Raw genomic sequence first — 27,533 nt, 5'->3', positions numbered from 1 at the left:
TCTGCTCTTCACAAATCGATGTGGTCTGAGGAGAAATGTAGGTCATCTTCCAAAAGACAAACTTCCTAATTGCGTGAAGTTCTTTGAAAGTTTAGGTCTGATCGGACTGAATGCTCATGCTCTGGAACAGTAACCCTCAGCCTCGGGCCATGTACATTGTTGAGCTCATCTATACCATCGATGCTGCAAAGGAGAGTGTGTGTGTGTGTGTGTGCTGCTGGCCGCGTCATTAACGACCGTGAAAATGAAAAGTATGGAGCGTGTGACCAACATAATTAATTTTGTATTCAAACTCATTCTGCGCCTCGAGCTGTTCGACAACAGCAAAAGTTAGAAAACATTACTTCTTATTTTTTGTTTATTACTATTATTTTTGCCTCATTGTTTGCGAGTTGTTGACACCTTTCAGGGGAAAAGCAACAAAGGCCATAAAACCATAATGGCAACATGTAACAAAAACTTTGCAGCTACTACACGAAAAGAAAACTGTCAATAAAAGCGAGCGTCTGGCTTAATGGCTGAGAAAATGTGACAATAACTTAATAAATTTATGTGGGTCTATGGAAATAAAGCCAAAGAAATATAACTAAAGACAAGTAGACAAAGTGTTGGCTTCAAATATTTTCGTTTGATTTGCGCGCGCTGGAGCTTTAAGCACTGCGCAGGCGCTTTTTAAGAGTGAATGAAGCGTGTGAAAGCTTTTGCACGTGCTGCACTTTCAAGCTTAAGCGAAGAGCTTTCGTTTAAGCAAGAGCTTTCTTTAAGGTTCTGCACGAGTTCAAATTATTCAGCACTTGAGGTTTAACTCTTGATATACATATATTTAAATAATATTTTCAAGTTTAATAAAATAAATAAATATATAAATCAATTATAAATCAAATTATAAATAAATAAATATATATATATATATATAAATAAATATTTAAACATTATTTTTAAAATATGTCGTCAATAAAAGTGAAGATAACAAATTTCACGCAAACTATTTACTGAGGATTATATTTTAAATTATTTTATAATACTATCCATTTCCAATTTTTATATTATTATCATTATATATTTATTGACTTAATTGATTTTATTTACAATTAAAAGCAGCTTGTAAGACATTAAATTAGCATTAAGAATTATACTACGACTACAATGCCATTGAAATGTTTGAACCATAAGCATTTAGGAATTGAATTCATATGCTTATCATATAATATATATATATATGTATTTATATAGAGAGATACTTTATAGAGTATTAGCAACGATTTGCTACAATATTTTTTTTGATCTTTCAGTTTAAAATTTGTTGACTTAAAGCTTTTGTGTCTAAGCTTAAGATTTGTCCTACATATTTATGTATATTCATATATTTTGCGAACAATTAACATTCAATAAAGTTGTACGACTTGCAGAGAGCGAGAGAGAGAGAGAGAGAGGGCGTGCATATCATATTTACAGTAGATGTAGTAGATAGTATCTTAGAGATACTCGTAAAACACAATCCAGTAGATGCAATTGAGGCTGGCAAATAGCGCCGGGAAGAGCACGCGCGACGATCGATCGATGTAGATGGCGCGCTTTAAACGCTCCTGGGCTGGCGTCAGCTTCGGCTTTGGCAATTCGGGCTCCGGTGCTGGCGGCGGCGGAGGCGGTGGCCGTATGGTTGGTGTCAATATTATATGCGACTCCTGGCGCGGAATCCAGGGACCGTCCGCATCTAACGGAGGACGTACCACGCGCCGTGTAGTGGTCACAATCTGCAAGAGCAACGTTCAAGGGATATAGAGTATTTCTCTCTCTCAATTTCCAATTGCTAACTTTAACTTACGCGCTTGTTTTTGGTCATCTCGTCGAATATCTTTTCAATCTTTTCAATTTTCTCATCCGCCAGGGGCAACATCGTGGGCTGTTTATTCGAGGCGGCATTGCTGCCGGCTGCTGGCCCTCCTTCCCCCTCCTTCTTGCCTGCCTCGCCCGCCACGGGCTTGGGCGGGTATGCAATGGGCTTAGGTATGGGCGTGTCACTGAGCACAATATTTATCAGGCAATATTCCATGAGGGCCATGAAGACGAACACCGTGCAGACGGACATGAAGGCATCCACAGCCTTCAAATAGGAGACGGGCGGCAAAGACGACTGCGACTTCGCATGCTGCGTGGAGAGCGTGAGCAGCGAGGTCACGCCCAGCGTGACACGAGCAGGCGCCGCCTCCGGCTTGATCCAGAAGGACACCCACGACATGATCACTATCATGCACGTCGGTATATAGGTGTTAAACACATAGTAGACCAGGCGCCGCTTCAGCGTGAACACCACCTCCAGGCACGTAAAGTTTCCCGTCGAATAGACCTGGGTGCAGTCAGCGGTCTCGTTCCGTATCAGCGCCACCTGCGGCAGCTCAATGTTCTCGTCCACCACCAGCGGCGTGGTGGGATCCCATTGAAAGATCAAATCATCCGTTGTGTGAGATACTGATAAAATATCCAAAGGAAATAATTAGATGAAATGATATAAATTTATAATTTGAAAAAATTCTATCGATTTTTATCGCATTTGCTCAAGTCTTCCATATATGTTAAATTATATATTCATTTATCTGAGCGAATAATAAATTCTACAAAAAAGCGAATTTCCTTCTCTGGTTTCGAATAATCGAAAATGCAACGCAAATACTTCTATCAAAATTTCTATACACACACCAGACAGAACATGATCTAGCGAATATTGAATATTATAATATAATATAGATAAGAATAAAACTCACAGCTCTCCATTTGCAGCTTGCACTCCTGTGTGTCATGTGGGTAGATGGCGAAATTCATGATGCAGGACAGTTTTAGCGTTAGCTTCACCATGTAGAGTATGGTCTTGTCCTTGTAGAGCCACATGTAGTGATTGGGAATGGTCATTGTTTGGAAGGTAACCGACTTGGCATTCTTGAAGAAGGAATCGGGTCGCCACATATTCTTCAGCCAGTCCACCTCGAGCAGACGGTACTCTTGCGTCATATTTTCGGGCAGCCGTAGGCGATGATCCTTCCAGGTTTGCGCGAAGAACACATCCGCCACATAGGTCATGGAGTTCTCGTCGATGGAGTCGAGGCCCATCACAGTAACGTGAAAATAAACTATGGTGGGCTGCCCCTCCTTCTTGGGCGGACGCATTTTGTCATAGCGCTTGATGTCCTCCGGCAGGATGTCGGTTATGGCCAGACTTTGTCTACAGAGTGTTTAATGTTAAGTTGGGGCTTCCAGCAGCTGTTGCCATACTCACTGAAATTCACCCTTGGCAAAGTGTTTCAAGCAAATGCAGCATATGACAAGCAGTATGATTTGAGCTACCATGTCTACAGATTGTTTCCTTCTGCAACGAGGGGAATATCATCTTGAGTACTTAAAGAGCTTGTCTTAGATCGATTGATGGCCGTGACACAACCCTTGCTGGGGATCAAAGCAAAACTCTCGAACGGTGTCACTGGCATTGACAATGCGTCGCATCGAGTGGAACGAAAATAGCGACAATTATGCTGCTTAACGGTGTAAATAAAATACGAACTAAAGGACAATGGCGGGGACAGTTAGCGCACTTCCTGCACAATAGCCTCGGCATTGCCAGCCTAACTACCTGTATATATACATATATATATATATATATATCTCTCTCTTTATCTATCTCTCTCTCTCTCTATATATATATATATATATATCCCCTCCTTCGCTACATCTCTCTCTCTCTCTTGCTCTGTCTACACGTGTAGCCCACAATACCGACTTAATTCACAATTAAAGCCACTCGAAGCGGGCGCGTGGGCGCTTTGTCGGCCAAGGGGCTAGGGCGGTGCTGCGGAGGGGCACTCCATAAGTGGCCCATGCGCCTTTTGTGCGCTGCCGATGCCGCAGCAGAGTGTACCCCCATTGAACGCGACACGGCGACGGCCTGAAGGCAGCGAATGCAACGGACGCATTAGACAAGGACAATTCACATGGTAAATGATGAAGCCGAGGTAGCTAGCGCCCTAGCCTACTAGACGTCATGGCCAACGAGCTGGGTAACTGGAAATTCCTATTCCATGTGCGTGTAAATAGGCCAACATGCTCAACTTATTTCTCAATTAAATCAAGCATCGACTTAACGGATATTATTAGTCGAAAATTATTGGATAGTTAAGAGCAAACATCAAATATTTTCGGAGAATTTTCTTTCACTAATAAAGTTTTAATATAGTTTAATTATTTTCTATTTTATTTCTATTAAGCCTTCACTTATGCGCCCCTAAATTTCAAATTGGGGAAACAGGAGGTGTATTTAAAATTTACTCTCTATGTGAAAAGCAAATATCGAGGCAATATATATATTAATTTTAAACTATGTGAGCAAGCTTATTCATTAATATATTCGTGTCGTATTTTCTTTTATATTTAAAAGAATTCCTTTGCTTGTTATTATAAAAAAACTAGTTAAAAAGCAGCATTTAGGTAATATTTATAAAAAAAAAAAAAAAAAAAAAAAAAAAAAAAAAAAAAAAAAACAGTGTAAGTATCTTAATAAATCAAGAAAATTGGATCAAACCTAAAGCATTCAGAAAACTTGGCTATTACCAATTTTAATTGAAATAATTAAATTATTAATATTAATCCTTGGGCAGGGTAAAGGAAAAATTCCTTAAAATTCATATTGACAAAATATATAGAATTCATATTTAAATAGCTTTTGCCTTCGTCAATTTAATAAATAATAAACATTTAAAAGATCTCAAATCTTTTAGAAAAATATCTCAAATAAAAAATAAAATTACTGAGTCACTTCAATTTCTTTGGGCTTTCTGTGAGCTGCATTATAATATAGCATTATATAATTTTATTTCATCTGAGGTATTACTGGGGTATTCTAATTACTTTTCGAATGGCTTAAAATTGCTGTAGCTATAGCAAACGAATGTGTTACACAGATTTTGAAATCCTCACGACGATTATATAACATCAGCTCGACGCAGTGTTAGACATTTTGCAGATCATTAAAACTAATTTTCAAATTTGATTTAACAGCTTTCAATTTAAAAAGTTTCTCTCTTCAAATATTATTTTCATATATTTATATATTTAATATATTTTTTTTTTATCTATTCTTTTTTAGCAATGTCCCAGTTAAATTCTCAACACTTTAATTTGTAATTATAAATTTATATTTGAGTTGAATATTTATGCCGATTTGAACGTCTTTGCTGTTCGAAGTGTCGCTGACAACTGACGTTTCGAGACGAGCGATTTGAATTTAAAACGTTGCCAGGCGAACAGGGCAGGAAAAAAAAAACTTATTTGCCAACGAACAGGCGCAGGATGCTGGATACAAGACGTGGATGCAGATGTATGGGTAGCTCTATGTGTGTGTGTGTGTGTGTGTGCTATTGAGACTATGTGGTTGAGTCGCTAAAAAAAACCTTTGCACGCTAGCAAAAAAAGTGAAAGCCCTGTGAGAACTAGAGAAAACTCTTTAATACAGACTGTTCTTGAGCGAGTATGCGATATATATGTGCCTATTGTCTATATATATACATATCTCTGTGTGTGTGTGTTTGTCTTGTCATAGTCACTTAACATAATTTTGTCAAGTGCTTTGGCATTGCCTTTCCACATAATCTGCTCGTGTCTCTGTCGTCATCGTCATTGTCATGTTATGAGCCAGGGTCTTCCATCCCAACCCCTCCACCTCCACAATCTCCCCCATTTCACCCAATCCCACAGTCACTCTAAGCTAGCATTCTGTACGTTTAGCTGCATTGCTGCTGTCGCCTATTGATTGCTTCTGGACCCTCAATCGCTTGGAATTCGCGTGAAAATCTGTCCCCAGTCTGCATTATGGGCAAACTGTTTCTTTAGTTGTTCCAATCAATTGGCTTGTTAGTTGCCACGAAACAAGGCAACAACTTCTCAAGTGGCTTCCCAAGAGCAGTGTTTCTCTCTCTCTCTCTCTCTCTCTCTCTCTCTCTCTCTCTCTCTCTCTCACTCTCTCTTTTTGTCGTAACGTTTGAATTTTGCTTTATTTCTTGTTTTATTGCAGCTGCCTGCAGTGCTGAAGGATTCCGAATGGCTGCTAATGGCAAGACGTCTTATGATAATCCAATGAACCCGCTGACGTCAAACGGAACCTGAAAATGCGAATATAAATGGAATGCATTAGTTGCTGACGCTAGTGAATTGATTAAGTTATTTGAATGAGAAATATTTAGTATAGTATCTACAGAGATAATGAGCTGGAGCGATTAATTATATGGCCTAAGAGAGATCTCAAAACGAAAGAGGATATATAAAAGTTAGTAAAAATACATCCAGATATTTGACAGGATACATAGAAATGCAGTATGTAGGAGATGCTGCAAGTGGTATACTGAAGAGAAAGAGAGAGAGAGAGAGAGAGAGAGAGAGAGAGAGAGAGAGAGAGAGAGAGAGAGAAAGAGAGAGAGAGATAGAAAGAACAGAAAGGAACGGCAAAAATGGCAGATAGCGTGGGAAAACAGGAAGGAAGGGAGAAAGCAGAATAACTGGAGAGGATCATGAGAAATAAAAGTTGACAGAAATCGGAGATAGAGCTTGATAGCTTGGATAAGCACGCAGAGAGAGAGGTATACGGAAAGAGAGACTTAAAAAATATGAGAGAGAAAAATGTGAAGAAAGAAAACCTACGCCTATAGAAAGATGGAGTGCCAGAATGAATAGAAAATATATAAGGAAACGAAAATAAAGAACTGCAGCAAGAAATGCAGATAAACAAAAACAATTAAAAATGAAGACAATGGAGTGGAAATGAAAGAGTCAATATAATTAAAAGGCAACCTATTATATATAAAGATAAATAAAATACTTTAATGAAAATAATAGATTAGAAAAAAGTTAAATAAACAGAATAAAAAGAAACTAAGGCAGAGCTAGATGAAATGTTAATCAAAGAAACTTTTAGCTTTGACGAAGGCCAACTCATCTATGATGAGACCTAGTCAAAGCTGAACGCAAGCCCTTATAATTCGTGTATGCAAATCATCTGAAAAACTGCACAGAAATACGTTTCAAATAAAACCGCAAGTGAATTAGTTTTTCATTAAAAAACCAGTAATTAAATTAAGTGGCCGAAGTGTTAGACGGAATCTGATGAGCCGTCTAGGACGAGCTACTTCACACACATACATATATAATTGAAAGACAAGACCGCGTGCCACCTGTGAGAGGGGGCGTCTATGTATCCATAGCTAACCTTGAAGCATATTACGCACACACACACACATACATACATACATACATATATCCATAAGATGCCTATGCTAAGGCGTGCGGCCTTTTGCCACGCTCATTGCAGCAGCAGCACTCAACGCCTTTGCCGTAGACACTTTAGCAACACATCCTTTGGCCTTCCGACAACAACAACAACAACAACAGCAACAGCAACAACAACTCGTCATCAGCATCGTTATTAAATTATCTCTGATGCGATAATAACACACACTTAAGTTGCTCGCCGTGGTTCTAACTAAGGTTTCCTCTCTTAGCGCCCTACCACGCCCCCTATTTTTCCCCTGCCCACGCTCGGTTGTGTTATAAAAAGCTGCTGAGTTTTCTATAGTTTATTCGAATGCAGTCGAGCGTGACGCTGCTTTTGGACCTGGACCTGAGTACTTGCCACAAGCTGTGGCTAGATGCGGCGTTTGCTTTTCAACCGAGCCCAAAATTGCCCCGCACCACCCGCTGCACTCATTGGGTCTCTGGTAGCCGCCTAAAGTGGTGCTCTTAACTTTCTGCTGATGGCAGCAGGCGGTGGTGCGAGGAGAGACGCGGGTAAAGATTCCTTCGCAATGTATTTTTTTCTTAGCTTGCATAGTTTTTATTAGACTTGTGGGGAGACTTTTCTATTTGGAATTTGTAAAATTCATTTTATATTCGCGCCTGTGAGTTGTGTCTTTGCGAAGGCTAAAAGGATAGCGAAGGTCGCTAAAAGTGTGAAAGAGCGAGTATTATTTCTCTGATTTCTATGAAGGCATCAAATATTCACACTTTACTCAGGAGTCAAAGGAGTCAACGGAATCTTTCCTAGCCAAAGGGCTAACAATTTTTATGAGGACACGATTTGTTCTCTGAGGGAATTTATAAATGTTTCGCGTTCTTTGACAAATCAGAGAAAGTTGTAATTTTTGCAGCACTCCTCAAATAAATCTTAAAACTTTTTCTAGAGATGTTTTGAGTACTCTTTCCATTCAAATCAGTCGTCTATCCGTCAGTTTAAGATCTGAGCTACTCATTCATCAGAGTTCTCTGGCATTTTTTGCTCACCTAATACCCACTTCGATGTTTAGCCATGAAAAGTGACTCAAATAAATTCAATAATCTAAACGAATATAAACAAATATCCTAATTATCAAGAGCCTATATCAAGAAATGATGCTGCTATCCACTCTATTTCAGGTGAGCTTTTTATTTTACCGGCTTCCGGTTTGCAACAATTTGTCCAACTATTCAAAAATTAATAAGACTTGTCTCTGTGCGTACGTGTTTGTGTGTATGTGACCCACATTGGGCCACACCACATGCGGAAGTCCATTGAATGGAAAGTTGCAGCCAGCTTGAACAACATCCAGCAACCCCAACTCCCCAAGGCGAGTTCCATTCATGAGACGAGGACATTGAACCGGCTTCGAAATGGTTAATAAGGGAGTTCCGTGCGGGGCTGGGCGAGCGGGGGGTGCCGCCCTTAGGGGTTGAAAGCAACAGTTGCCCAGGTGGAGAGCTACCCAGTGCGTCATTGTCGCCAATGTTGATAAACAAACCTGTAGCCGACTCTGTGGCAGCACGTGTGCCCCGCCGCTCGGTGGTTAGTTGGTTGTTGCATGCTCGGCTAGTGGTTGCGGTGCCAGGGGGTGGTTCGGCCGTGCGGCGCATGCGCCGGCTCCGAGCAGCTGAGCGCCTCGCTGTGACGTCGCTATTGATTTTTACACGGCCAGAAGACGCGCATCACTGCGCACTGCATTTCGTGCTGCCCCTCGAAATAGAATACAAAAAAAAAGAAGAAGAAGCGCACACACGAACGCACAAACACGCACAGAAAATGCATTAAACAAAAAACTGCAGTGAAATTTAATAATAATTGCTAACAAAATACCTAAACCCTTGGCTGGCAGGCAAAGGAGCTGCGCGCTGGCAATACGGAAGCGTGGCCCAACATGATTAAACTGCGACCATATGTGCCCTCCAAGCGCATCGCCATACGGGACTCCTCGATTGATGAGGACATCAGCGACGACGTGGACGATGAGGTGTTCATCAAGGACGCCAGATCCGCCAAGGTGAGTCACCAACTGAGCTCATCTCGCTTCTTTTTTTTTTTGTCGATGTAATAAATCAGCAAGAAAATTTGATGCTGCTCGCTGTGCTCAAGTTCGCGTTCCTAAATGCGCTTTCGCTTTCTTTTCACTCTCGCTTTAAGGGCGTCCCACAGATTTTTTTTCTACTTTTAGGCATATGCGAAAGCATTTGGAGGCCTTTCACTTGCATTCCCTGTTTGTTTTTTATATTAAGTTTAGATTCGTTTTGGCAGCTCGCCAAGTTCTATTTTAGGTTGACTTAGCCAAAAAAAAAAAAAAAAAAAAAAAAAATGAGAAAATATACTAATTTGGCCTAACTGAAAAAATCTCATTATTATGTCGATTGCAATTTGCAATATGTTTCTTTTAGAGTATTTTTTATTTATATTTTTATTTTTATATATATTAATCGGATTTTTAAAAAAGCGAAATGCGATCGAAATTGTTAAGTGGAACCGGTGCCATAAAGACTGTCTGATTGCATCTACCCAATTAATATTTGTATAGTATGTATACAACCCCATCTCTGCATCTCCGCGGGGATGCAGCTGCCTTGCAGATTGCGCAAGTACTTATTTTGTAGGCTAATTGTAATTGCACTATTATCGATTCGAACAGAGCATAACAAGCCATGGCAAGCATCATCATCATCTTCAAATGAAGTAGGCTGAGTACATTATTTGACAGTTTATATGTCGACAGTGGGACGTTTTAAAAAGCGGGTTCTACTTTCAGTTATCCCAGTAAAATCATAAACGATTCGGCAATTCCAAATAAAGCTATAGAAGATCTTTCGCTGCGAAATAAGTTTGCTCTAATAAATAAAAGTATATTAGACAAGCTAGCATTTCTACTACCTTGTACGTAATATTCATACATCATTTAGGGCGAATTCAACACAAACTTGTTTACTAGACGGTACTCAACACAACTATTTACTTAATTTGTAAGCACTCTAGCAATTAGCCTAGAGATAATATTCGCCCTTCGCCTTGGTCGAATTCGCTGTCTGCTCTAGTCAATGCGAATCCGCCCTCATTTCGCTCAAGTTTGTAAGCAATTCCGTTTCATTTCATACTGTCTCGATTTTAGCTTAAATCTTGAATCGAATTCTCTTTAATCGCTCCTTCAATTGCAGCGCAGCGAAGAGCAGGGATTGAAGCGTCCGTTGATGGCGCCGCGTCGCAAGCACAGCTCCGGCTCGATCAGCAGCTCGACGCCCATTATGAAGCAGCACAAGAGGCGGCGCTGCTGCCGCTGCTGTGAGCCCTTCTGCTACGCCTTGGCCGCGCTGACCGTGCTCTGCGCGCTGCTCAGCCTGGGGGCGCTGATGCTGACGCTGTTCCCGCAGCCGATGCAGCGCATCCATCACTGGTGGCGCGACGATGCCCAGGTGGCAATGCTCTCCATTAATGGTGACGGCAGCGGCGGCAGGATCAGCTATGGCAGCAGCCTGGGCCCAGAATTCGTGCCCTGCACTCAGATCAGCGTGCAGCGCTTGTGGACGCGCAGCTTGGCCCGGATGAACAGCGAGAGTCCGTTGCGGGCGGCCGATCTGAATGGCGACGGCATCAAGGATGTCATCTTCGGCTATGGCGTGGATGACAATATACATTACGAGGGCATTCCGCTGCCGCGCTGCAAGTCCGCCCAGCAGGGCGACGATGTGCCCTGCGAGGGCGGAGTCGTGGCGCTCAACGGGCGCGACGGGTCCACGCTGTGGCAAACGTGGAGCGTGGCGAACGTCTTCTCGCTGCACTGCAACGCGGACATAGATCGGGATGGCGGCGTCGACTGCCTAGCGGCGGGCAGATTGGGCGTGAGTAGCAGCTTCCATTAAGTCTGGACGACACCTCCCTTTAACCATTTATGTTCCCTTGCAGATGATCTTTGCCATCAATGGACGCACTGGCCAGGTCATCTGGAACTTCCACGAACTGGAGGTGGAGACCAACTCGCCCATTGTAATGGACCTCTACACGATCAACGTGCTGCGCGACCTGGACGGCGACGAAGTGCCGGAGCTGATAGCTGCGCATCTCGAGGAGCGCGAGGAGTCCAAGGCGGGCCACATCAAGCTCATCTCGGGCAAGACGGGCAAGGTGCTGCGCAGCATACCCACGCCGCACCGCGAGGAGATGTTCGTGCCCATCCAGCTGCTGACCCGCGCCGACGGCACCGAGCTGCTGCTCATGCTGACCGGCGGGCAGAACACGGCGGGTGGCATCTATAGCCTCCGGCTGCTCACACTGATGGCGCACACGAGCGAGAAGCACTTCACTCCGCTGTATCAGCAGTCCAAGTCAGGCTTGATGGTGCCCGCCGTGCTGACCGATCTCAATGGCGATGGCATCACCGACGTGGTCGTCGCCGCCTTCAACAGCAGCGTCTTCGCTTTCGACGGCAGAAACTATACCCAACTCTGGAACTATACGTTCCCGGCCAGCGAGTGCGTCAGCGCCATTGTGCCGGGCCACTTTGATCGGGACAATGTCACCGACTTCATGGTCAAATACAATACGGGCCCGGGCTTTCCCGTCTACTACTACTCGCAGACGACGATTCTGGACGGACGCACTGGGCAGCCGCTGCTCGATGCCATGATGACGGACGCGGGCGGCGCCAGTAGCCTGCTGGGCGGCGTGTCCATTTCGCAGAGCTTTGGCGGCGACTTCTTCCTGCACTGGCAGCTGCAGTGCCGCAACAGACCCAATGCCCGGGATGCCTACGAGTTTGTGCCGGACAGCGACATCATCTTGCAGGCACGGGCGGACACCTGCCGGCTGCGCTACAACGAATCGACGGTGCTCAAGCTCTATGCGATCGCGCGGCACATTGAGCCGCCGGGTGCGGTGCTGTTCAGCACAGATGATCTGGAGGTGCAGCTGAATCGCACACAGAGGCCGTCGCCGACGGGCAAACAGTCGCCGCTGAAGCATCCCAAGCTGCTCAAGAAGCTGCTGGCCAATAGGGAACAGTTGCTCAGGCAGGCGGCCGCAGCTGATGCAGCGGAGGAGCTGCAGTCGCAGGCACAGTCTGGTGCGGGGGCGGTCAAGTACACTAAGCACCGCAAGCATCCGCTGCCGGAGCTTCTGCCGGACAACGAGCTGCCCGGCTTTGGCGGCGGTTACATCAAGGAGCCCTATAAGGAATTTGTGAGTAATTTCAATAGATTTGCGCCAGAAATTATTTACAGCAGCTTCTCTTGCAGAAGGATTACGAGCCATTGCCGCTTCCTGCAGAGAATCCCAATGCCATGCGCGTTCCAGAGGAGTACGAGCTAGTCTACAACGATGAGGTGCCCCAGATGCCAGAGCAAAACGAGCGGCCCATCCACTTGCGCAGCAAATATCCAAGTGGCAACAATCGGGATGTGCGCAGTGGCAAGCTGGAAGGGACCAGCACCACTATCACCACTACTCCGCCGATGGCGGCGCAGTCACCGCTTAGCCTGTGGGATCTGGAGCTGGACAATGAGGCCCAAGAGCAGGCAGCAGATGCAGCAGCTGCTGCGGCAGCTGTAACCGCCTCCAGCACACAGTCGCAGTATCGCCGGCGCAAGCGACAGCGACGCGATGATTCAGCTGCGGCCAGCAGCAGCAGCAGCAGCAGTGCTTCCTCTACAGCTGGCGAGGATGGGACAGCGACGACTGAGACCGCACAGACAGAGGACTGGTATTTGGCTTCCATCTCGTCAACGGGCATGCTGCTCAAGGCGCTGTCCAATGTGAGCTCCGCGCTCGACTTTGCCTTCGTGCTCAACATACGCGAGTCGGAGGCGTATCCACCGTTGTTCTCGCCGCAGGATCTCAGCTGCGTCGAGGAGAAAATAAGCGCCTATAAAAGTGGGTTGATTTACTAATACTTTTGAAAATAATTCACATACTTATTTATTATCTCTGCAGGCTATACCGCCGATAACTTGCGCGTGCTGCGTAAGCAATTCCTTAAACAGTGCCTGAGCGAGCGGCTCGTGGACACGGAGCCCGACTTGCCGAAGTACGAGGCACAGTTGATAATTACAAGAATTGGCATAACTTGCACCTGTCACACACTGCAGCCGGGTGAGGTGTGCTCCGAGCTGAATCCGATTGATGCACAGCGCTGGACTGAGTTCATGGGCAACGATGGCAATGGCTATTATGCCAACTAAAAATCGAAGTCTATCCTACTAAAATCTCTTCTCCCTCTAACTGTCTCTCTCTCTCTCTTTAATCTACAATAATTGTAATTAATCGATTGTCGTTTGTGTCTGTGTGGCTGTTTCGTGTTATTGTAACAGTATTTGTGTGTCATTGTGTATATTTTCGGATTTTTTAAAATACAATTAAATATTTAAACTTATGAAATGCCCGCCAATGCTCTACAGCTCAAAATGGTGTTGAGAGAGGGTGACAACTCTAAAGCAAACTAATCAATGTGAAGATAGTTGCAACAGGATATCGGTATATATGCTGCAGTCGAGCAAACAGAAGTTTTATATATACAAATCTGCCTAATAAAAATCATTAATTTATGATTACTTATACTTCATAAATAAAATGTAAATAGTCAATTTTCATACAAAGTATCGATAGCGCCGATTATCGATACGTCTGTCCGTGGCTGGCTCAGCACTAAAAAGTCAAACTTTAGACAACAACAAGAGCGTTGCAGCTGCCTAAATATTATTGTTAACTTAATGCTGCGCCCCAGACATATACAAACACCAGCATGGGCATTCTAGAAAAGATTGCAGAGATCGAGCGCGAAATCGCGCGCACCCAAAAGAACAAAGGTATGTATGTGCAAATATGAGAAACCGGCGCAGACAACGCGGAGTCGGAATTCGCATTGCTGGCAGTGGCGTTGCCAGCTATCGGAATTTAGGGTTAAAATTCATTTGGCATTTCTTGAATCTTGCAGCAACCGAATACCATTTGGGCCTGCTCAAGGCTAAGTTAGCCAAGTATCGCTCGCAGCTCCTAGAGCCGGCCAAAAAGGGCGAAAAGGGTGAAGGATTTGACGTGCTGAAGAGCGGTGATGCGCGTGTCGCGCTTATTGGATTCCCCAGTGTGGGCAAATCCACCATGTTGTCCACACTGACCAAAACCGAATCGGAGGCGGGTGAGTGGGGCGTGGTCAGGCAGAAGGCAGACCCTTTATATATAATGATTGCTTCTTACTGCCCACAGCCAACTATGAGTTCACCACGCTGACGTGCATTCCCGGCGTAATTGAGTACCAGGGTGCCAATATACAGTTGCTCGATCTGCCGGGTATCATTGAAGGCGCTGCCCAGGGCAAAGGTCGTGGTCGTCAGGTGATTGCCGTGGCACGCACAGCAGACTTGGTGCTCATGATGTTGGATGCCACCAAGCCGAATGTGCATCGCGAACTGCTAGAGCGGGAGCTGGAGTCCGTGGGCATACGCCTGAACAAGCGAAAACCTAACATATACTTCAAACAAAAAAAGGGCGGCGGTCTGAGTTTTAATTCTACCTGCGCCCTGACGCGCTGCAGCGAAAAAATGGTGCAAATGATTCTGCACTCGTTCAAGATCTTTAATGCAGAGGTTCTCTTCCGTGAGGATTGCACAGAGGATGAGTTCATTGATGTGGTCACGGCCAATCGCGTATATCTGCCTTGCCTGTATGTGTATAATAAGATTGATCAGATCTCCATAGAGGAGGTGGATCGGCTGGCTCGACAGCCCAACTCCATTGTGGTCAGCTGTAACATGAAGCTCAATCTGGACTACATGCTGGAGGCGCTCTGGGAGGCACTGCAGCTGATCCGGGTATACACCAAAAAGCCCGGTGCCCCGCCAGACTTTGACGATGGCTTGATTCTGCGAAAGGCAAGTAACTTGACAACATAATGTAATGGATTCCCTCCTAATCTTGCACGCTCTCTCACAGGGCGTCACTGTGGAGCACGTGTGCCATGCCATCCACCGGACGCTGGCCGCACAATTCAAGTATGCACTAGTCTGGGGCACTTCCACCAAATACTCGCCACAGCGCGTGGGCATAGCCCATGTCATGGCTGACGAAGATGTCATACAGGTGGTCAAGAAGTAAATCGCATTTGTTGAGCGCTTAGCCTTGGCATTACAGGAGCTGAAATATATATTATATTCTACCTAAAACAACCCAATTGTGCAGATTGTCCATCTGTTGTAGCATTGTCTTTCTTCAAAAATATAAAACTGTTTGTGCCGACTTATTGAGAGAAAGTCAGCTCACTTCATAGAAGAGGCCGATGGTTTCTCGGGATATAACCTGTCCAGGAATAAAGCCGAATACTTTAAATTGCATGATCGTCCTATAATAATTGTATTGACTGATCGAACGAAACAACTAAAATCAAAAATTGAAAATCATAATATATTCAGCATTTGGATGCGGATGCATTGTTGGCCGTTGCCGCTGCGTTAGCTGCGTAGCTCTTGTTCAGCGTGCTCATCGCCGAGATGTTGGTGAAGGGCGTCGGGCCGCTGCTGATTCGCTGTGGCTCTACTTCGGTGTGCACGGATGGCTTCTCCAAGGCGGCAAATACATTGGTGGTATCTCGCAGGCGATAGCGCCGTAGATTCAAGTACTGCTCCTTTTGCTCCTCGACTCGTTGGTGGATCTCATGCAGGCGACCAGCCAGCGAGATGAAGGCTTCATTCAGCTGGCGGAAGCCTCGCTTCAAATCCGCGGGCGATATGCTTTGTGGATTGGCTAGCGCTTGCATGTGATTTTCCGTTTGCAGGATCTGCTGCCGAAAGGCAATCAGATCCTCCTCGTACTTGGCCACCAGGCATTGGAAGTATTGAAAAGGTGCTCCGTTCTCGAACTGCAGAGCGGCAGGCGTGTCCTGTGTCCGCTGCGCCATCTCCAGGGATTGAATGGCCTTGGCCGTTTCGCTGCGCAGCTGCTTGATGTGCCGATTGTTAGCATCCACCGAATTGGCCACGTTTTGCAGGACCCAGCGCAGATTCGTTATCTCGTGACTCACGTTGGTGAGCTTAGAGGTCGACGTGCGTCCAATTTCCGACGATATTGTCTTTTGCTGCTTGATGTAACTCTTAAGGGCATCCACTGTCTTCACTATCTCGTCCGGCACTTGGGTCTCCTTGATCTGCAATTAAAGGACAGTCAATGATGACGCTTTCTGATGCTAGTGCCGGCACTTACCTTGATCCCGTCTTGCTTGTTGTCGCCCATCTTGGGTTGAGTGGCGCTCACATCGATGCCGCCAAGGCCCACAAACGTGGGAGCCGCAGCTGCGGCCGGCTGTTGGCCTGTCGTTAACGGCTTACCGAAGATTCCTCCCGTCGCCGCGGGCGCAAACGGACCACCCAGCCGCATACTCGAATTGAACGGCTGCGCTGTGGACGTCGTTGTGGTCGTGTTGAAGTTGAGACTGGCTGCGGTTGTTGCTAGCGGCTTGTTAAATGAAAACGTGCCAGTACCTGATCCGAGAGTTCCCGCTCCTGTAGTCCCGAAAGCAGGCGGCGCAGTGGTAGGCGCGGTCGTCAAGGGGTTGGAGAAATTGAAGGTGGGCGCCACCGTAGCGGTTGACGTGCCGAATGCAGGTGCAGCGGCAGGAGCGCCGAAAGTTGATGTTCCACCCCCAAGGCTGCCAAAAGCAGGCGCTGCTCCTGCAGTGCTGCCGAAAGCCGGCGCGGTAGACGCGGGTGCACCAAAAGTGGAGCCAGTGGCCGCAGCTCCAAATGCGGGAGCCGCACCGAGACCGCTAAACGCCGGCGTACTTGTTGATGCTCCAAAGGCGGGCGCTGCTGCAGTTGCACCAAAGGCAGGCGCTGCTGCAGTTACACCAAATGCAGGCGCTGCCGTCGTCGAGCCAAATGCCGGCGTCGCAGTTGCTGCGCCAAATGCTGGTGTAGTCGTAGCGCTGCCGAAGGTTGGCAGGGTAAGGCCGCCGCTCATTGGAGCAACTGCAGCTGAAGCTGGCGAGCCGAAACCGAGCGTTGGCGCCGTGCTTGCTGCTGTCGGTGCGAAATTGAAGCTGGGCGCTGCTGCGCCGACCACGGCGCCTGCTGCTCCGGCCAGGCTTGACGTAGCAGTAGCAGCGCCGAAGGCTGGCGGCGGGGCGCTTGTGGCTGGTCGCGCGCCAAAACTGAAAGCGCCTGCTGCTGGTGCTGCAGTGCTGCCGCCCAAGCCGGTGTTCGTGGTGGGTGTGCCAAACGAAAAGGACATCGTTGAACGCGTTATTAATTTAAAACAGTTGGAATCTCAGTTTAATTATTGATTCAAAACGAAATTTCACAATAAACCAAAGCCCACACTAAATAATTTATCGATAGGTAATACGTATGTCCCAAAATTTCAACTAGTTCATAATCACAATCAGCTCGTTACTCAAAAAAGTTATCGATAAGCCTTAGATACTTGGCCTAAAATACATAGATAGTTAATTATTCCAAAATAATATTCGTTAGCTTAGGGCAATTCATGCATTGGTAACATATCAATAAAAATATATGTATAAATTAATAATTAAGCCAAACACTTGTTTTTTTTTTTCGGCCAGGCATGAGCCTCAAAGCAAACAGCTGTTCACTATACGAGCGACTAGCGAGTGCTGCCACCTTTTTACTTTAGTACCAAAAAAAATACGCTAGGGGCGCTATGTCGCTTTTAGTCTTTTACAGTTATTTTCACATAACAAGTGATCTTTAGTTCGCACTCGTGCTTTAATTGCAATTTATTGTAAAGCAATGGCCGCATTGGAAGAGAAATATACGAAATATCTAAATGAGATCGGAATATTGCCGCGTCTGCTCGAAATAATGGAGAAATTGGTGGATTTGGATCCACTGCCCGCGGACCCGCTTATGGAAATTCTGGACGCCCTCGGTTGCCAGCTCATACCGCAGGCTCAAATGAAGTCGCTGGAAAAGAAGGTATCGCGCGCACAGGATGAGCTGCGCTATCTGCGTCGTGTGCTGATCGAGCTCGGCGGACAAGACGTGCTGTACGATAGCGACACGGATGAGGACGAATACGTGGGCCAAGTTACCGAGATGGGAGTTACGCCGCTGTACACTCCCACCACCAGCGAGGACGACAGCTCGACGTCCCAGTATATTTTGGAAGCTTCGATTTCAGTCAGCGAGCAGCAGCAGCGGCAGCAACACGAGCAGGAGCAACAGCCCTGCTGCAGCCATGATCTGCGGATCAATGCGCACCATTTCTAGAAGAATCCATTTATGTATCGAGTACATATAGATCCATTATGTATACACATATACATACATACTTTTAACTCTTAACTGCGCTGGCAGTTGCTCAACATTTACATTTCTTCACTATTTAGAGAAATTTATTTAACTATTGCATTAGTTAAGACAGCGCCAGATCGTTGCACATTATATAAAACTACATATATTAATATCTTGGTATATCGGTATTAATAGCCAAAAGACCATGCAAGAACATGGCGTATTATCAAAAATTTAATATATGTATTTATAGTGTCAAATACATATGTACATTCGCATTAACTCATGTTCAAGCCTAGAGCTTGAAATCGTGTCAGAATAATAATAATATATAAACATAATACTTGAAATATATATAAAATATGAATATTGAATTAATAAATCGAAAATTATAAACTTAATAAATGTTATTTTTAGTCTGAAATGAAACGTAATATATACTGAAGTGATTATTATTTAACACAATATTTTGTAAAAGTGTGTATATACCTAAAACACTTACTTCTATTAATATTTAGTCTAGAAAGCTTTTGAAGTATTTTGTAGCCATATTTCTATTTGGATAACGTTAAATGATCTCAAATAATGACAAATCAAATTCCACTCCGAGTGAGGCAGAGGATGGTAAACTGTATGATGTTACCTCTGGGAAATCAATAGGTCAATAAGCCGCACCGTGTGCACCGCTTCAGCTGTTGCATCCGCAAATAGCGCAAAACAAAACAACAATTCAATTAACTCGAAACATGCCGTCCATGTTGACAACGGCAAACTTCATTTACTAAAACCCTTATCCAATGGCAAATAAGATTCGGAATGTGACCGGAATGTGGGCCGCATAACGTAAATGCCGGATTGCCAAACTGTGAAACAAGTTCAGCTAAGCTCGAATAGTTCCGTCTGGCAGTTAATCGAAAATAGTAAGCGGAATCAATGCAGGGGAAATCAGGCACCTAGAAGAATTTTGAACGGTTGACTCAATGTATTTGAATTGATAGACTATTATGTAATATTGGTTTACGATCCCTGAAATGTAAATCATTGAATAATCATTTAAGCGATAATCTTACTTTATCCAATATGATGCAAATTTGTTGAGAACTTTGTATTCTACCTTCATTATAAATAACTCAAATACTGATTGATTTCAAAGTAAATATAAAAGAAATTAAGTATTCAACGAAAATAGATTAAAGTCTAGTATATTTATTTAAACAGATGCGCTTGACACCTTTCAACTGTTGCAGTTTTTCATCAAATATTTTGTTAGGCAAAAAGTTTTCCAAAATATTTGCAATGCTTTACACTTAATAACTAAAAGCTAAAAAAAAAAAATTAAAGGAAAACATATTATGTATAATATCAAATATAAAAAATGGTTTTTACTATTTATTTACGAATTCGGCGATAAATCCATCTAAGCCACAGTGAGCAGCTTTGCTGGGGGCGTGGGGCGTGGCAGCTGACAGCTGCTCGTCGTTGTGATAAATAAAATGCAGCTCGAGTTGATATACATAAATATTAGCAATAGCAGAGCGCACGACTAGCAATTGCTCGACTAGCAGCTACCCTGTATTATGATGGGAGCAGCAGCTTTAATATTTAGATGATGGGGATGTGCTAATACTATAATATTCAATATATATACATATATATACTTAAAGGGTTACGCCATGCTCTGTTCTGCATAGAACGAATATGCCCCGAATTGTCGTTTTTAATGGGTAAACAGCTAAAACATATTTACTCTCTCTCCGTGTATTTATTTTATTTATTTGTTTGTGTGTGAAGCGGATAAAGAACATGCGCTGCGGGGGGGCGTGGCATTTGCTGTCAACTGTAGCGGCTGCTTTTAATTGCGTTCTCTTCCTTTTTTATTTTTCACAATTTATTTAGATTTTTTCTCCCCATTTTGACTTTGAATAATTGCTGCGGAAATTGCCTTTTAGCAGCAATTTTGTGGCTAAGCAGAAAGATAAAAAAAACAACAACAAAACAACAAAAAAGAGGCGCCGCGCGATAATTGATTGAAACAAAATGCAGTCGCATTGGTTTACAAATTTCGCTCTTTTTTTTATCTTTTGCTCTACTTTTTTGTTCGTGTTGCCAACTAAGCCCCGCACAAGCTGCATACTTTTGGGCGCTTAATCTGTGCGTCCTGCTTTGCTTGCCTGCCTGTCTGTCTCCCTCTCTCTCCCTCTCTCTCTCTCTTTCTGTCCGTCTGTCTGCCTGTCCGTTTGCCTCTGTGTCAGTGTGTCTGTCTGACTGGCGTAAAACTTTAACCACGTAAAATACGAGCCCGCTGGGCAACAGCCGCAATACACACAGCCACACAGCACACAAAAAGGGACAAGAGAAAAGAAATCCGTTCCGAAATGAACGAGCTGCAAACGTAGAGCATTCGAAATGCATATGAAAAACAACGGCTGCAATCCCCAAAAAAAAAAACAAGAGAGAAACCGTGGCCAGTGTTGCCAGACTAGCTCGAATTTCGAATGAGCTATGCGAACCCGATTGCGGTACTTAATGATTTGGGCCACATATTTGCTTTGGCTTCTGCTACAAATAGGTGTGGGCTAGTTATAAACGGCCTATTTCCAACTGTTAAGTGCGCAGTAGGACTTCAATTGCAAGCCCAAAATGTTCAACATTATTGCAAAACAAAAAGTCTTGTTTTTTAATGAGGATTTCCCTATGCCAAGCCATGATACGATCAATAATATTAAAAATAATTGTTTAAGCTGATATTATATACAACCTATATAGACTATATTCATATATATTATATATTTATTGTTTATCCTTGTTATTTAAAAAGTTTCTTAGACAAGTTTTAAATTTCGTTGACTTCTCTTTCCGAATTTTGTAATCATCTAATATGTTCATTCTATAGCACTGTATAGCTATTGAATCTATATGCGGAATGCAGTTCGATATTTTGTGCAGCGCTCGACTCTACTGTCACGCCTCTCTTCTGCTCCCCCCTCTCCATTCGACTATCAACCGGAAACGCCAAAGCAACTGCAACACAGAAAGCAACCAAAACATATAAAAAACGAAAATGGGCAAAGGGAAACTGAATGAAATCGGAGCAGGGCGGAGCAGAGCGGAGCGGATCTCTGTGTGGGACGCCGCTTCAATTTCATGTCGAGTAAATTTTAATTTACAGCTCTTTTGTGACCGCAGGTTTTGCCAGCATGCGAGCCGAAAACTTTTTCACTTTTTTATTTTTATTTTTATTTTGATTTTATTTCTCCCTTTTTTTTTAGTCGGTTAATTTGTTTTTCTTTCTGTTTTCCTGTGCGGATATATATGACTTTTGGGCCATTCGGTCAGTTTGGCATGTTGGCCAAAAAAAGAAGTATATATCTACTATATACATATATATATTGCTGCCATTTGCTGCAGGGCCACATTTGCCATTAGTGCGAATAGCCGCAGGGGGTGTGGCTCGGCGTGGGCGGGGGGCTGCACAAAAGGCGCCGCCGGACTAATTGCAGCTGGAAAAAGTCTAAACTATGCTTCATTAGCGCCCGCTGAAAACTCTATTAGCCAAATGAGGCAGAGGCGGAAAATGGGAAAAAGAGTCGAAAAAGTTGTACGCGTCGGAAAAACGTGCGGCGCCTAAATAATGTACAAAACTTTATTGGCAAATGCTAAACAAAAACAATTAAAATGCAATTAAAAAGCATAAATTACGAACTGCGTTCGGAGTTTTGTTAGCTGCAGGGGCGTGGCCAGTGAAATACCATATTTGCAGTATATATTCTACATCTAACATAAAATCATTTATTGTTGGTGTTTTTTGTCAGCTTGAGCAAATTGCAGCTCAATTCGAACCGAAATACATCAATGTCTCGCACACATGCAAAAAGAAAGAAGAAGAAGACAAAAACTTGGCACATTTTATCATCTATTGTCATTTTTCATGCTACCAGCAGCAAGAACAACAAGAGCACTATGAAGCCGGTAAGGGGGAAAAGGAAGACGGGAAGGGTTAACAATTTTTATGTGTCAACAAGAATAATTTGTGTCACGCAACGCAAAAACTTGGCTAAGAGATGACAAAATAGAAACAAGAAAATAGCAAAAGTGTCGTAAACAAAAGCAGGCAGCATATTAATAATGAAAACAGGACAACCAGCATGAATACACACACACACACATAGACACACACACACACAAACAAACATTTGAGACAACAAAAATGTGGAAGGAAATCAACAAGCAGCTAGAAATTAATACCCGCCCACACACACACACACACACACACACACACACACACACACACACACACACACACACACACACACACACACACACACACACACACACACACACACACACACACATGTATATATATATACACATATACACAAAAGGACAGAATCCGTTACAAACTGCCGCCAGCTACGTGCTGTGTCCTGTCTCTCTCTCTCTCTCTCTCTCTCTCTCTCTATGTGTGTGTGTGTGAGTGCACACGTATCATAATCCTTTTGTTCTGCAACATTTTTTTTCTTCGTGCAATGTTTTTTTCCTCTTTTTTTTTTGTATATGTATTTTCTTTCTCTTTCTAAACTTTGTGCTTTCGGCACAAATTTTCCCAATGTTCACAAATTTTCTCAAATTTCAGAGAATCGCCAAGTTTTTCACGTAAGGCTGGCTTCTGTAATGTGAATCTTTATTTGAAGCAATCCTCTTTGGAACAAGTAAGGAAAACAATGGGAAGTGTTTATGCACTTTACTCAGTTATTGAACTAAATAAATAGAATCTATTTATAAATCTTATAGAAAATTGTCTCAAATTTTTATCAATTTACCAAAATTAACAACTGTCCTCTCTCTCTCACTCTCTCTTTCTCCATTTCCCCCACACCTTTAGCATTGGCCATGTAATAAGCCGAATTAGAGAATTTGCCAGCTATCCCAGTTCGTTCCCTTTCCACTTCGAGTTGCTGGGCAACAGATTTCTTTGTGTTCTTGTCCGTTGTTCCTCATTAATCCAAATGAGTGAAGCTTAGAGGCCATTTGGAGCATGTACAGCTTCTGATTGGGTGGGCTGCTGCCATTCAGGCATACGGCTATTAATTATACTAACTATGAAAATACCAACGAAGTGCCTTGCTGGTTTATTGTTGTAGGCCTACACATGGAGGGAGTACACTAAGTTAGATAAATATACCTCGAAATACACTATGTCATCTCAGTAATTCCGATAATATATTATTACAACTTCTATTGCTCTACAGCTTCCTGAAGGACTTCTTATACCCGATTTCTCCGAGTGTAACTCCCGCACCGATATCGAGACTCGTAAAACTGTCGAATCATTGAGGGCATATTGCGTATACGCCGCCTGTCACATAGCTGTCGAAATTGCTTAATGATGACAGCGAGTATTTTTATGCCAAAAACTTATTCTAATTGCAAAGTGGAGCACGCAGGCGGCCAGGGCAGGGGCGGCTTATCCCTGGGGCATTAGCACAGGCACAGATCTCTAATTATTTTGTAAATGCGGTTGCCCACAAGGCTGCGCTTCATTAAAACACGCGCGCAAAAAAAAGGAAAATATAAAAAAAAGCCTGGCGACATCTCCAACTTTGTCTCCACTTCCAGCACCCGCTCCGGCTGTCTCTGATGGATGACTTAATCACCCAGAAAAGCGCCACACAAATCAACAAGCAAACAACGCGCCGCCAAAGCGCTTCTCGCAGAAGTTTAACGAGCGGCCGAATGGCCGCCGCGGCAGCGAGAGCTGAGCCACTCAGCGGTTCAGCGGCTCGACCTGAAAATTAATGGAGCAAATCAAACGAGCAAAAGGCAGTTCCAGTTCCCATTCCAGTTCCAGCTGCAGTTCCAGTTCCATTGCTGGTTTTTGGGTTAATAATGACAAGATTTGTGTGCGCCGCATACGAAATTAGCCGCGGCCCAGCGTCCGGCGTCCGGCGTCCGGCGTTGCCAGACTGTTTTGTTCTTCCATGCTTTCCCTTCTGTCCTTTATTAATTTATTTTTTTTTGTCTCATTAATTTTGCAGTAGATGTGTCGTCGTCGTGTTGCTACAGACTTTGTTTTTAATTAAAGTCCAAGCGCGAATCGCAAGAATATTAGCTTCCGGTACAGACACGAAAATATATTATTAAATGCAAGGAGTGGGCGCTATGGGCTAGACAGGCATATCTTGAAATGTTTCCCCTATAAATGGGAGAAAATTGAAATAGAATGAACAAACATACACTCAGTAGGCTGTATGAATATAAAGAAATATGTCTACAAACTTCGAGTATTCAAAGTGGAATAGGAATGTGATATGCCCTTGGTATTTGTTTAGTATTAATATTAAGTATTTATTTGGTGTTCTTAGTCAAAAGTATTCGTAAGAAAATAAGCTGGTTTTTTATGTTAATGAGTGCATAATAATTCATAAAATGTTGTACCAAATAAATAAATCAACAAAATTGCTTAACAGCTATAAAATACCCTGCATACGCACTTCGGATTTGCTCAACTGTTATTTAGGTAAAAAAATGTTACAAATTCTCTTTACTTGAAAAATGTTTATATGCTAGCTAGATTTATATTAGATTTATAATTTATTTATATTAATGTCAGTCTGCTTATCGCAAATAATATTTGTATATTTAACTTAAGACTTATTAAGACTTATAACTCTAGGTAAAATCTTTTATATATTTTTTATATTATATGATCTGAGTGTGTCAAAATATCTCGTTACGAAGTTCCTTAATATGCCCATTCCTCGCATTTGCATATTTAGAGGGTATAGGCAATTCGTTTCGTCTCAAGTGCGCTTTAGTGTCTAAAATTTATTCGCGTTTTTGTTCGCGTTGGCGGCTTTAATTAAGCAAACGGCACAGCGGAAATTACCTAACCAAGGAGTCGAGGCCAGCGGCGCAGACATGCCCACTTCGTCCGCCCACATGCGAGGCATCATGCAAATTGCACACAGTCACCTACTCCACAAACACAAACACACACACAAGAGAGAGAGAGAGAGAGAGAAAAAAAGAGATAGAGAAAGAGTGCAAACTCGTTGAATTCGCATAAAATGTAATAATAATTTCGCGCAACGCGTTTTTAGTGGAGGTTTTTCGGTCAAAAGTTGCTGTAACGGAAACAGCTGTTTCCGCAGCCAGTACAGCCGCACAGCCACACCCACCACGAGGCCGCCCACTCATGGCCCTTGCAACTGCAACTCACTCAGGCCCACTCTCGTTCCACAATTTACTATTCATTTGAATTTTGGCTGCCGACTTTTGTGCTGTTTGCCACCGCACAGACCATAAAATGCAAAAGATTATGAAAAGTGCCGCTGCTGTGGCTATGCCGCAGTCGCTTCCACTTCCTTAGCGAACACACACACACACACACAGACACACACACATGCACAGTTGTGCCACACAATAACAGTAATAATAATAATAATGCAGGCAGCCGCTGCACAGCATATGGAGCTCATTTTGGCAAGAGTTAAGAGCGCTCGAATACAATTTGTGGTTGAAGAAAAACACTCTTAGGTAACTCACCAAATACCGAGAACTTTGAGCTTTAGCTAAGAATGCTTGGCGGCTGCTGAATGGTTATATCGAGATGCATATAATAATATTGTGTGTATTTGGTGATTAAAAATCTCTGCAAATTTTGTATGAGTTGTTGCTCAATAAATTTTCTAAGAGTTTGAGACTAAACATTTCCCAGAAACATCTCTTGATGGAATTTTAGTGTAGATTGAACAGTTACAAATATGGCATATGCTAGAAAAACTAAAGTATTATTAAATTTAATTATCATAAAATAGTATTTAAATTACATAAGTATCATAGATATTTTTTTTTATGACATTTATTTTTAATTAATTTAATTTTTTCATAAATATAATATATTTTTTAAAGATAAAACAAATATTATTATTATAAATAATTTAATGAGTATTAAATTGGTTGATCATTCGCCTTTGAGCAATCTGGCAACCCTAGCTTTTGGCATTTTATTAAATACTGCTGCACTGCTCTTGCAGTGTCGTAGCAGTCAGCTTTTAGTGCTTCTGCAGTCTAAATTGTTTTCGCTTTAAGGAAGCACAGTCGTAAAGGCGTTTACATTGTCCCTTTAGGCGGCGCGCACAGCTGTGATAAAAGTTATGTCGGGATCTATGCATTTATGCACTTGGTCCTTTTGGGTCTTGCTACTGATTGAATGCGCATGCAACAGTTTGGGGGCTTATGAAAGTTGCGTAAATATTTTATAAATGCATCATTTGCCAAAGCTTTTTATTGCGCATATTGATTTATTGCATATTGATTACAAATTGATGTTATTGCACGTCAGATAAGTCAGCCAACGGTTGGCCTGGGGCCTTGCCTTCAATTGCATTTGTCACGCTCGTTAGAACTCGACTAATTCCCATTAGTCGAACTGTAATGCGTAATTCGATATGTTATGGCATTCACGTGACTACGAACTTCTTCCACTTTGCTCATATGCCATCTGCAGAAATTTGTAGATGAGACTCAAGTGTAACCTATTCGGCCGCCCCTTCTCTCTCTCTCTCTCTATGCCCTCTCTCGCTTGCTTCAGTCTGAAACTTCGAGTTGAAACGGATGCTTACGAGCTTACAACGAGCAAACTTTGCCACTTGGAAAATTGTATATTCTTTAAGCTGCAGCACAGAGACACAAACACAAACACAAACACAGACAGAAACACAGACACAAATACAGCCGCAGCTCATAAATAGCATCGAGTTGGCACAGTAGAAGGAACTGTGCCAGCGTTTAGTTTTACTTGGCAGCAAGAAGTGCTTTAAACTGAAGCCCTTTAGATTAGCCCCATAAGTAGTTGTGCTATTTAGAAGGAGTCCAAATCAGGACTTGAGGGTCAACTAAAGTGCTTGCCGTAATGTGTGATAAGATGTTTTGGCTGAGCGCATTCAATATGAAATGGGATACACACAAAATAAGCT

General features: G+C 43.3%; 5 protein-coding genes and 1 long non-coding RNA gene across 6 annotated transcripts in view; 4 read left to right on the top strand and 2 right to left on the bottom strand.

Annotated features, from left to right (window-relative positions):
* Nucleotides 1-1,348: 1,348 nt before the first annotated feature.
* ort (glycine receptor ora transientless) lies at nucleotides 1,349-5,256 on the bottom strand. Its single transcript, XM_018112338.3, has 5 exons — nucleotides 4,894-5,256; nucleotides 3,272-3,361; nucleotides 2,763-3,217; nucleotides 1,826-2,469; nucleotides 1,349-1,754 (listed from the first exon to the last, which is right to left on the bottom strand). The coding sequence occupies exons 2-5, from the start codon at nucleotides 3,340-3,342 to the stop codon at nucleotides 1,476-1,478; spliced, it is 1,449 nt and encodes a 482-aa protein (XP_017967827.1). The 5' UTR covers nucleotides 3,343-3,361; nucleotides 4,894-5,256; the 3' UTR covers nucleotides 1,349-1,475.
* The window catches only part of LOC149092187 (uncharacterized), a 78,119-nt gene continuing 55,066 nt past the window's right edge, over nucleotides 4,481-27,533 (top strand). The window contains exon 1 of the long non-coding RNA XR_016196796.1: nucleotides 4,481-4,534. This is a non-coding gene — a long non-coding RNA (uncharacterized LOC149092187). The remainder of the gene's footprint in view (nucleotides 4,535-27,533) is intronic.
* Nucleotides 8,327-13,690, top strand: LOC108659427 (uncharacterized). Its single transcript, XM_018112330.3, has 6 exons — nucleotides 8,327-8,445; nucleotides 9,159-9,323; nucleotides 10,480-11,160; nucleotides 11,225-12,496; nucleotides 12,553-13,186; nucleotides 13,247-13,690. The coding sequence occupies exons 1-6, from the start codon at nucleotides 8,419-8,421 to the stop codon at nucleotides 13,492-13,494; spliced, it is 3,027 nt and encodes a 1,008-aa protein (XP_017967819.1). The 5' UTR covers nucleotides 8,327-8,418; the 3' UTR covers nucleotides 13,495-13,690.
* On the top strand, nucleotides 13,934-15,474 carry LOC108659438 (developmentally-regulated GTP-binding protein 2). The gene is made up of 4 exons (XM_018112360.3): nucleotides 13,934-14,118; nucleotides 14,247-14,447; nucleotides 14,516-15,180; nucleotides 15,242-15,474. Exons 1-4 carry the CDS (start codon nucleotides 14,055-14,057, stop codon nucleotides 15,401-15,403), a joined length of 1,092 nt encoding a protein of 363 aa, XP_017967849.1. The 5' UTR covers nucleotides 13,934-14,054; the 3' UTR covers nucleotides 15,404-15,474.
* On the bottom strand, nucleotides 15,629-17,701 carry Nup58 (nuclear pore complex protein Nup58). Its single transcript, XM_018112333.3, has 2 exons — nucleotides 16,505-17,701; nucleotides 15,629-16,448 (listed from the first exon to the last, which is right to left on the bottom strand). The coding sequence occupies exons 1-2, from the start codon at nucleotides 17,528-17,530 to the stop codon at nucleotides 15,714-15,716; spliced, it is 1,761 nt and encodes a 586-aa protein (XP_017967822.1). The 5' UTR covers nucleotides 17,531-17,701; the 3' UTR covers nucleotides 15,629-15,713.
* Nucleotides 17,963-18,960, top strand: LOC108659441 (protein bourbon). The gene has a single exon (XM_018112366.3). The coding sequence runs from the start codon at nucleotides 18,052-18,054 to the stop codon at nucleotides 18,529-18,531; it is 480 nt and encodes a 159-aa protein (XP_017967855.1). The 5' UTR covers nucleotides 17,963-18,051; the 3' UTR covers nucleotides 18,532-18,960.

The sequence above is a fragment of the Drosophila navojoa genome, chromosome 2 (genome assembly GCF_054131105.1).
Source record: "Drosophila navojoa isolate 15081-1374.11 chromosome 2, UAZ_NAV_1.0, whole genome shotgun sequence".
Taxonomy (NCBI): Eukaryota; Metazoa; Arthropoda; class Insecta; order Diptera; family Drosophilidae; genus Drosophila; species Drosophila navojoa.
This window is presented reverse-complemented; position numbering and strand designations above follow the sequence as displayed.

Coding starts and splice junctions, on each gene's coding strand:
- ort (XM_018112338.3), bottom strand. CDS start 3,342: ATGGTAGCTCAAATCATACTGCTTGTCATATGCTGCATTTGCTTGAAA. Junction 3,218..3,271: donor TTTGCCAAGGGTGAATTTCA/GTGAGTATGGCA, acceptor AACACTCTGTAG/ACAAAGTCTGGCCATAACCG. Junction 1,755..1,825: donor AGATGACCAAAAACAAGCGC/GTAAGTTAAAGT, acceptor TTGCTCTTGCAG/ATTGTGACCACTACACGGCG.
- LOC108659427 (XM_018112330.3), top strand. CDS start 8,419: ATGATGCTGCTATCCACTCTATTTCAG. Junction 12,497..12,552: donor AGGAGCCCTATAAGGAATTT/GTGAGTAATTTC, acceptor CTTCTCTTGCAG/AAGGATTACGAGCCATTGCC. Junction 13,187..13,246: donor GAAAATAAGCGCCTATAAAA/GTGGGTTGATTT, acceptor TTATCTCTGCAG/GCTATACCGCCGATAACTTG.
- LOC108659438 (XM_018112360.3), top strand. CDS start 14,055: ATGGGCATTCTAGAAAAGATTGCAGAGATCGAGCGCGAAATCGCGCGC. Junction 14,119..14,246: donor GCGCACCCAAAAGAACAAAG/GTATGTATGTGC, acceptor TGAATCTTGCAG/CAACCGAATACCATTTGGGC. Junction 15,181..15,241: donor ATGGCTTGATTCTGCGAAAG/GCAAGTAACTTG, acceptor GCTCTCTCACAG/GGCGTCACTGTGGAGCACGT.
- Nup58 (XM_018112333.3), bottom strand. CDS start 17,530: ATGTCCTTTTCGTTTGGCACACCCACCACGAACACCGGCTTGGGCGGC. Junction 16,449..16,504: donor ACAAGCAAGACGGGATCAAG/GTAAGTGCCGGC, acceptor CTTTAATTGCAG/ATCAAGGAGACCCAAGTGCC.
- LOC108659441 (XM_018112366.3), top strand. CDS start 18,052: ATGGCCGCATTGGAAGAGAAATATACGAAATATCTAAATGAGATCGGA.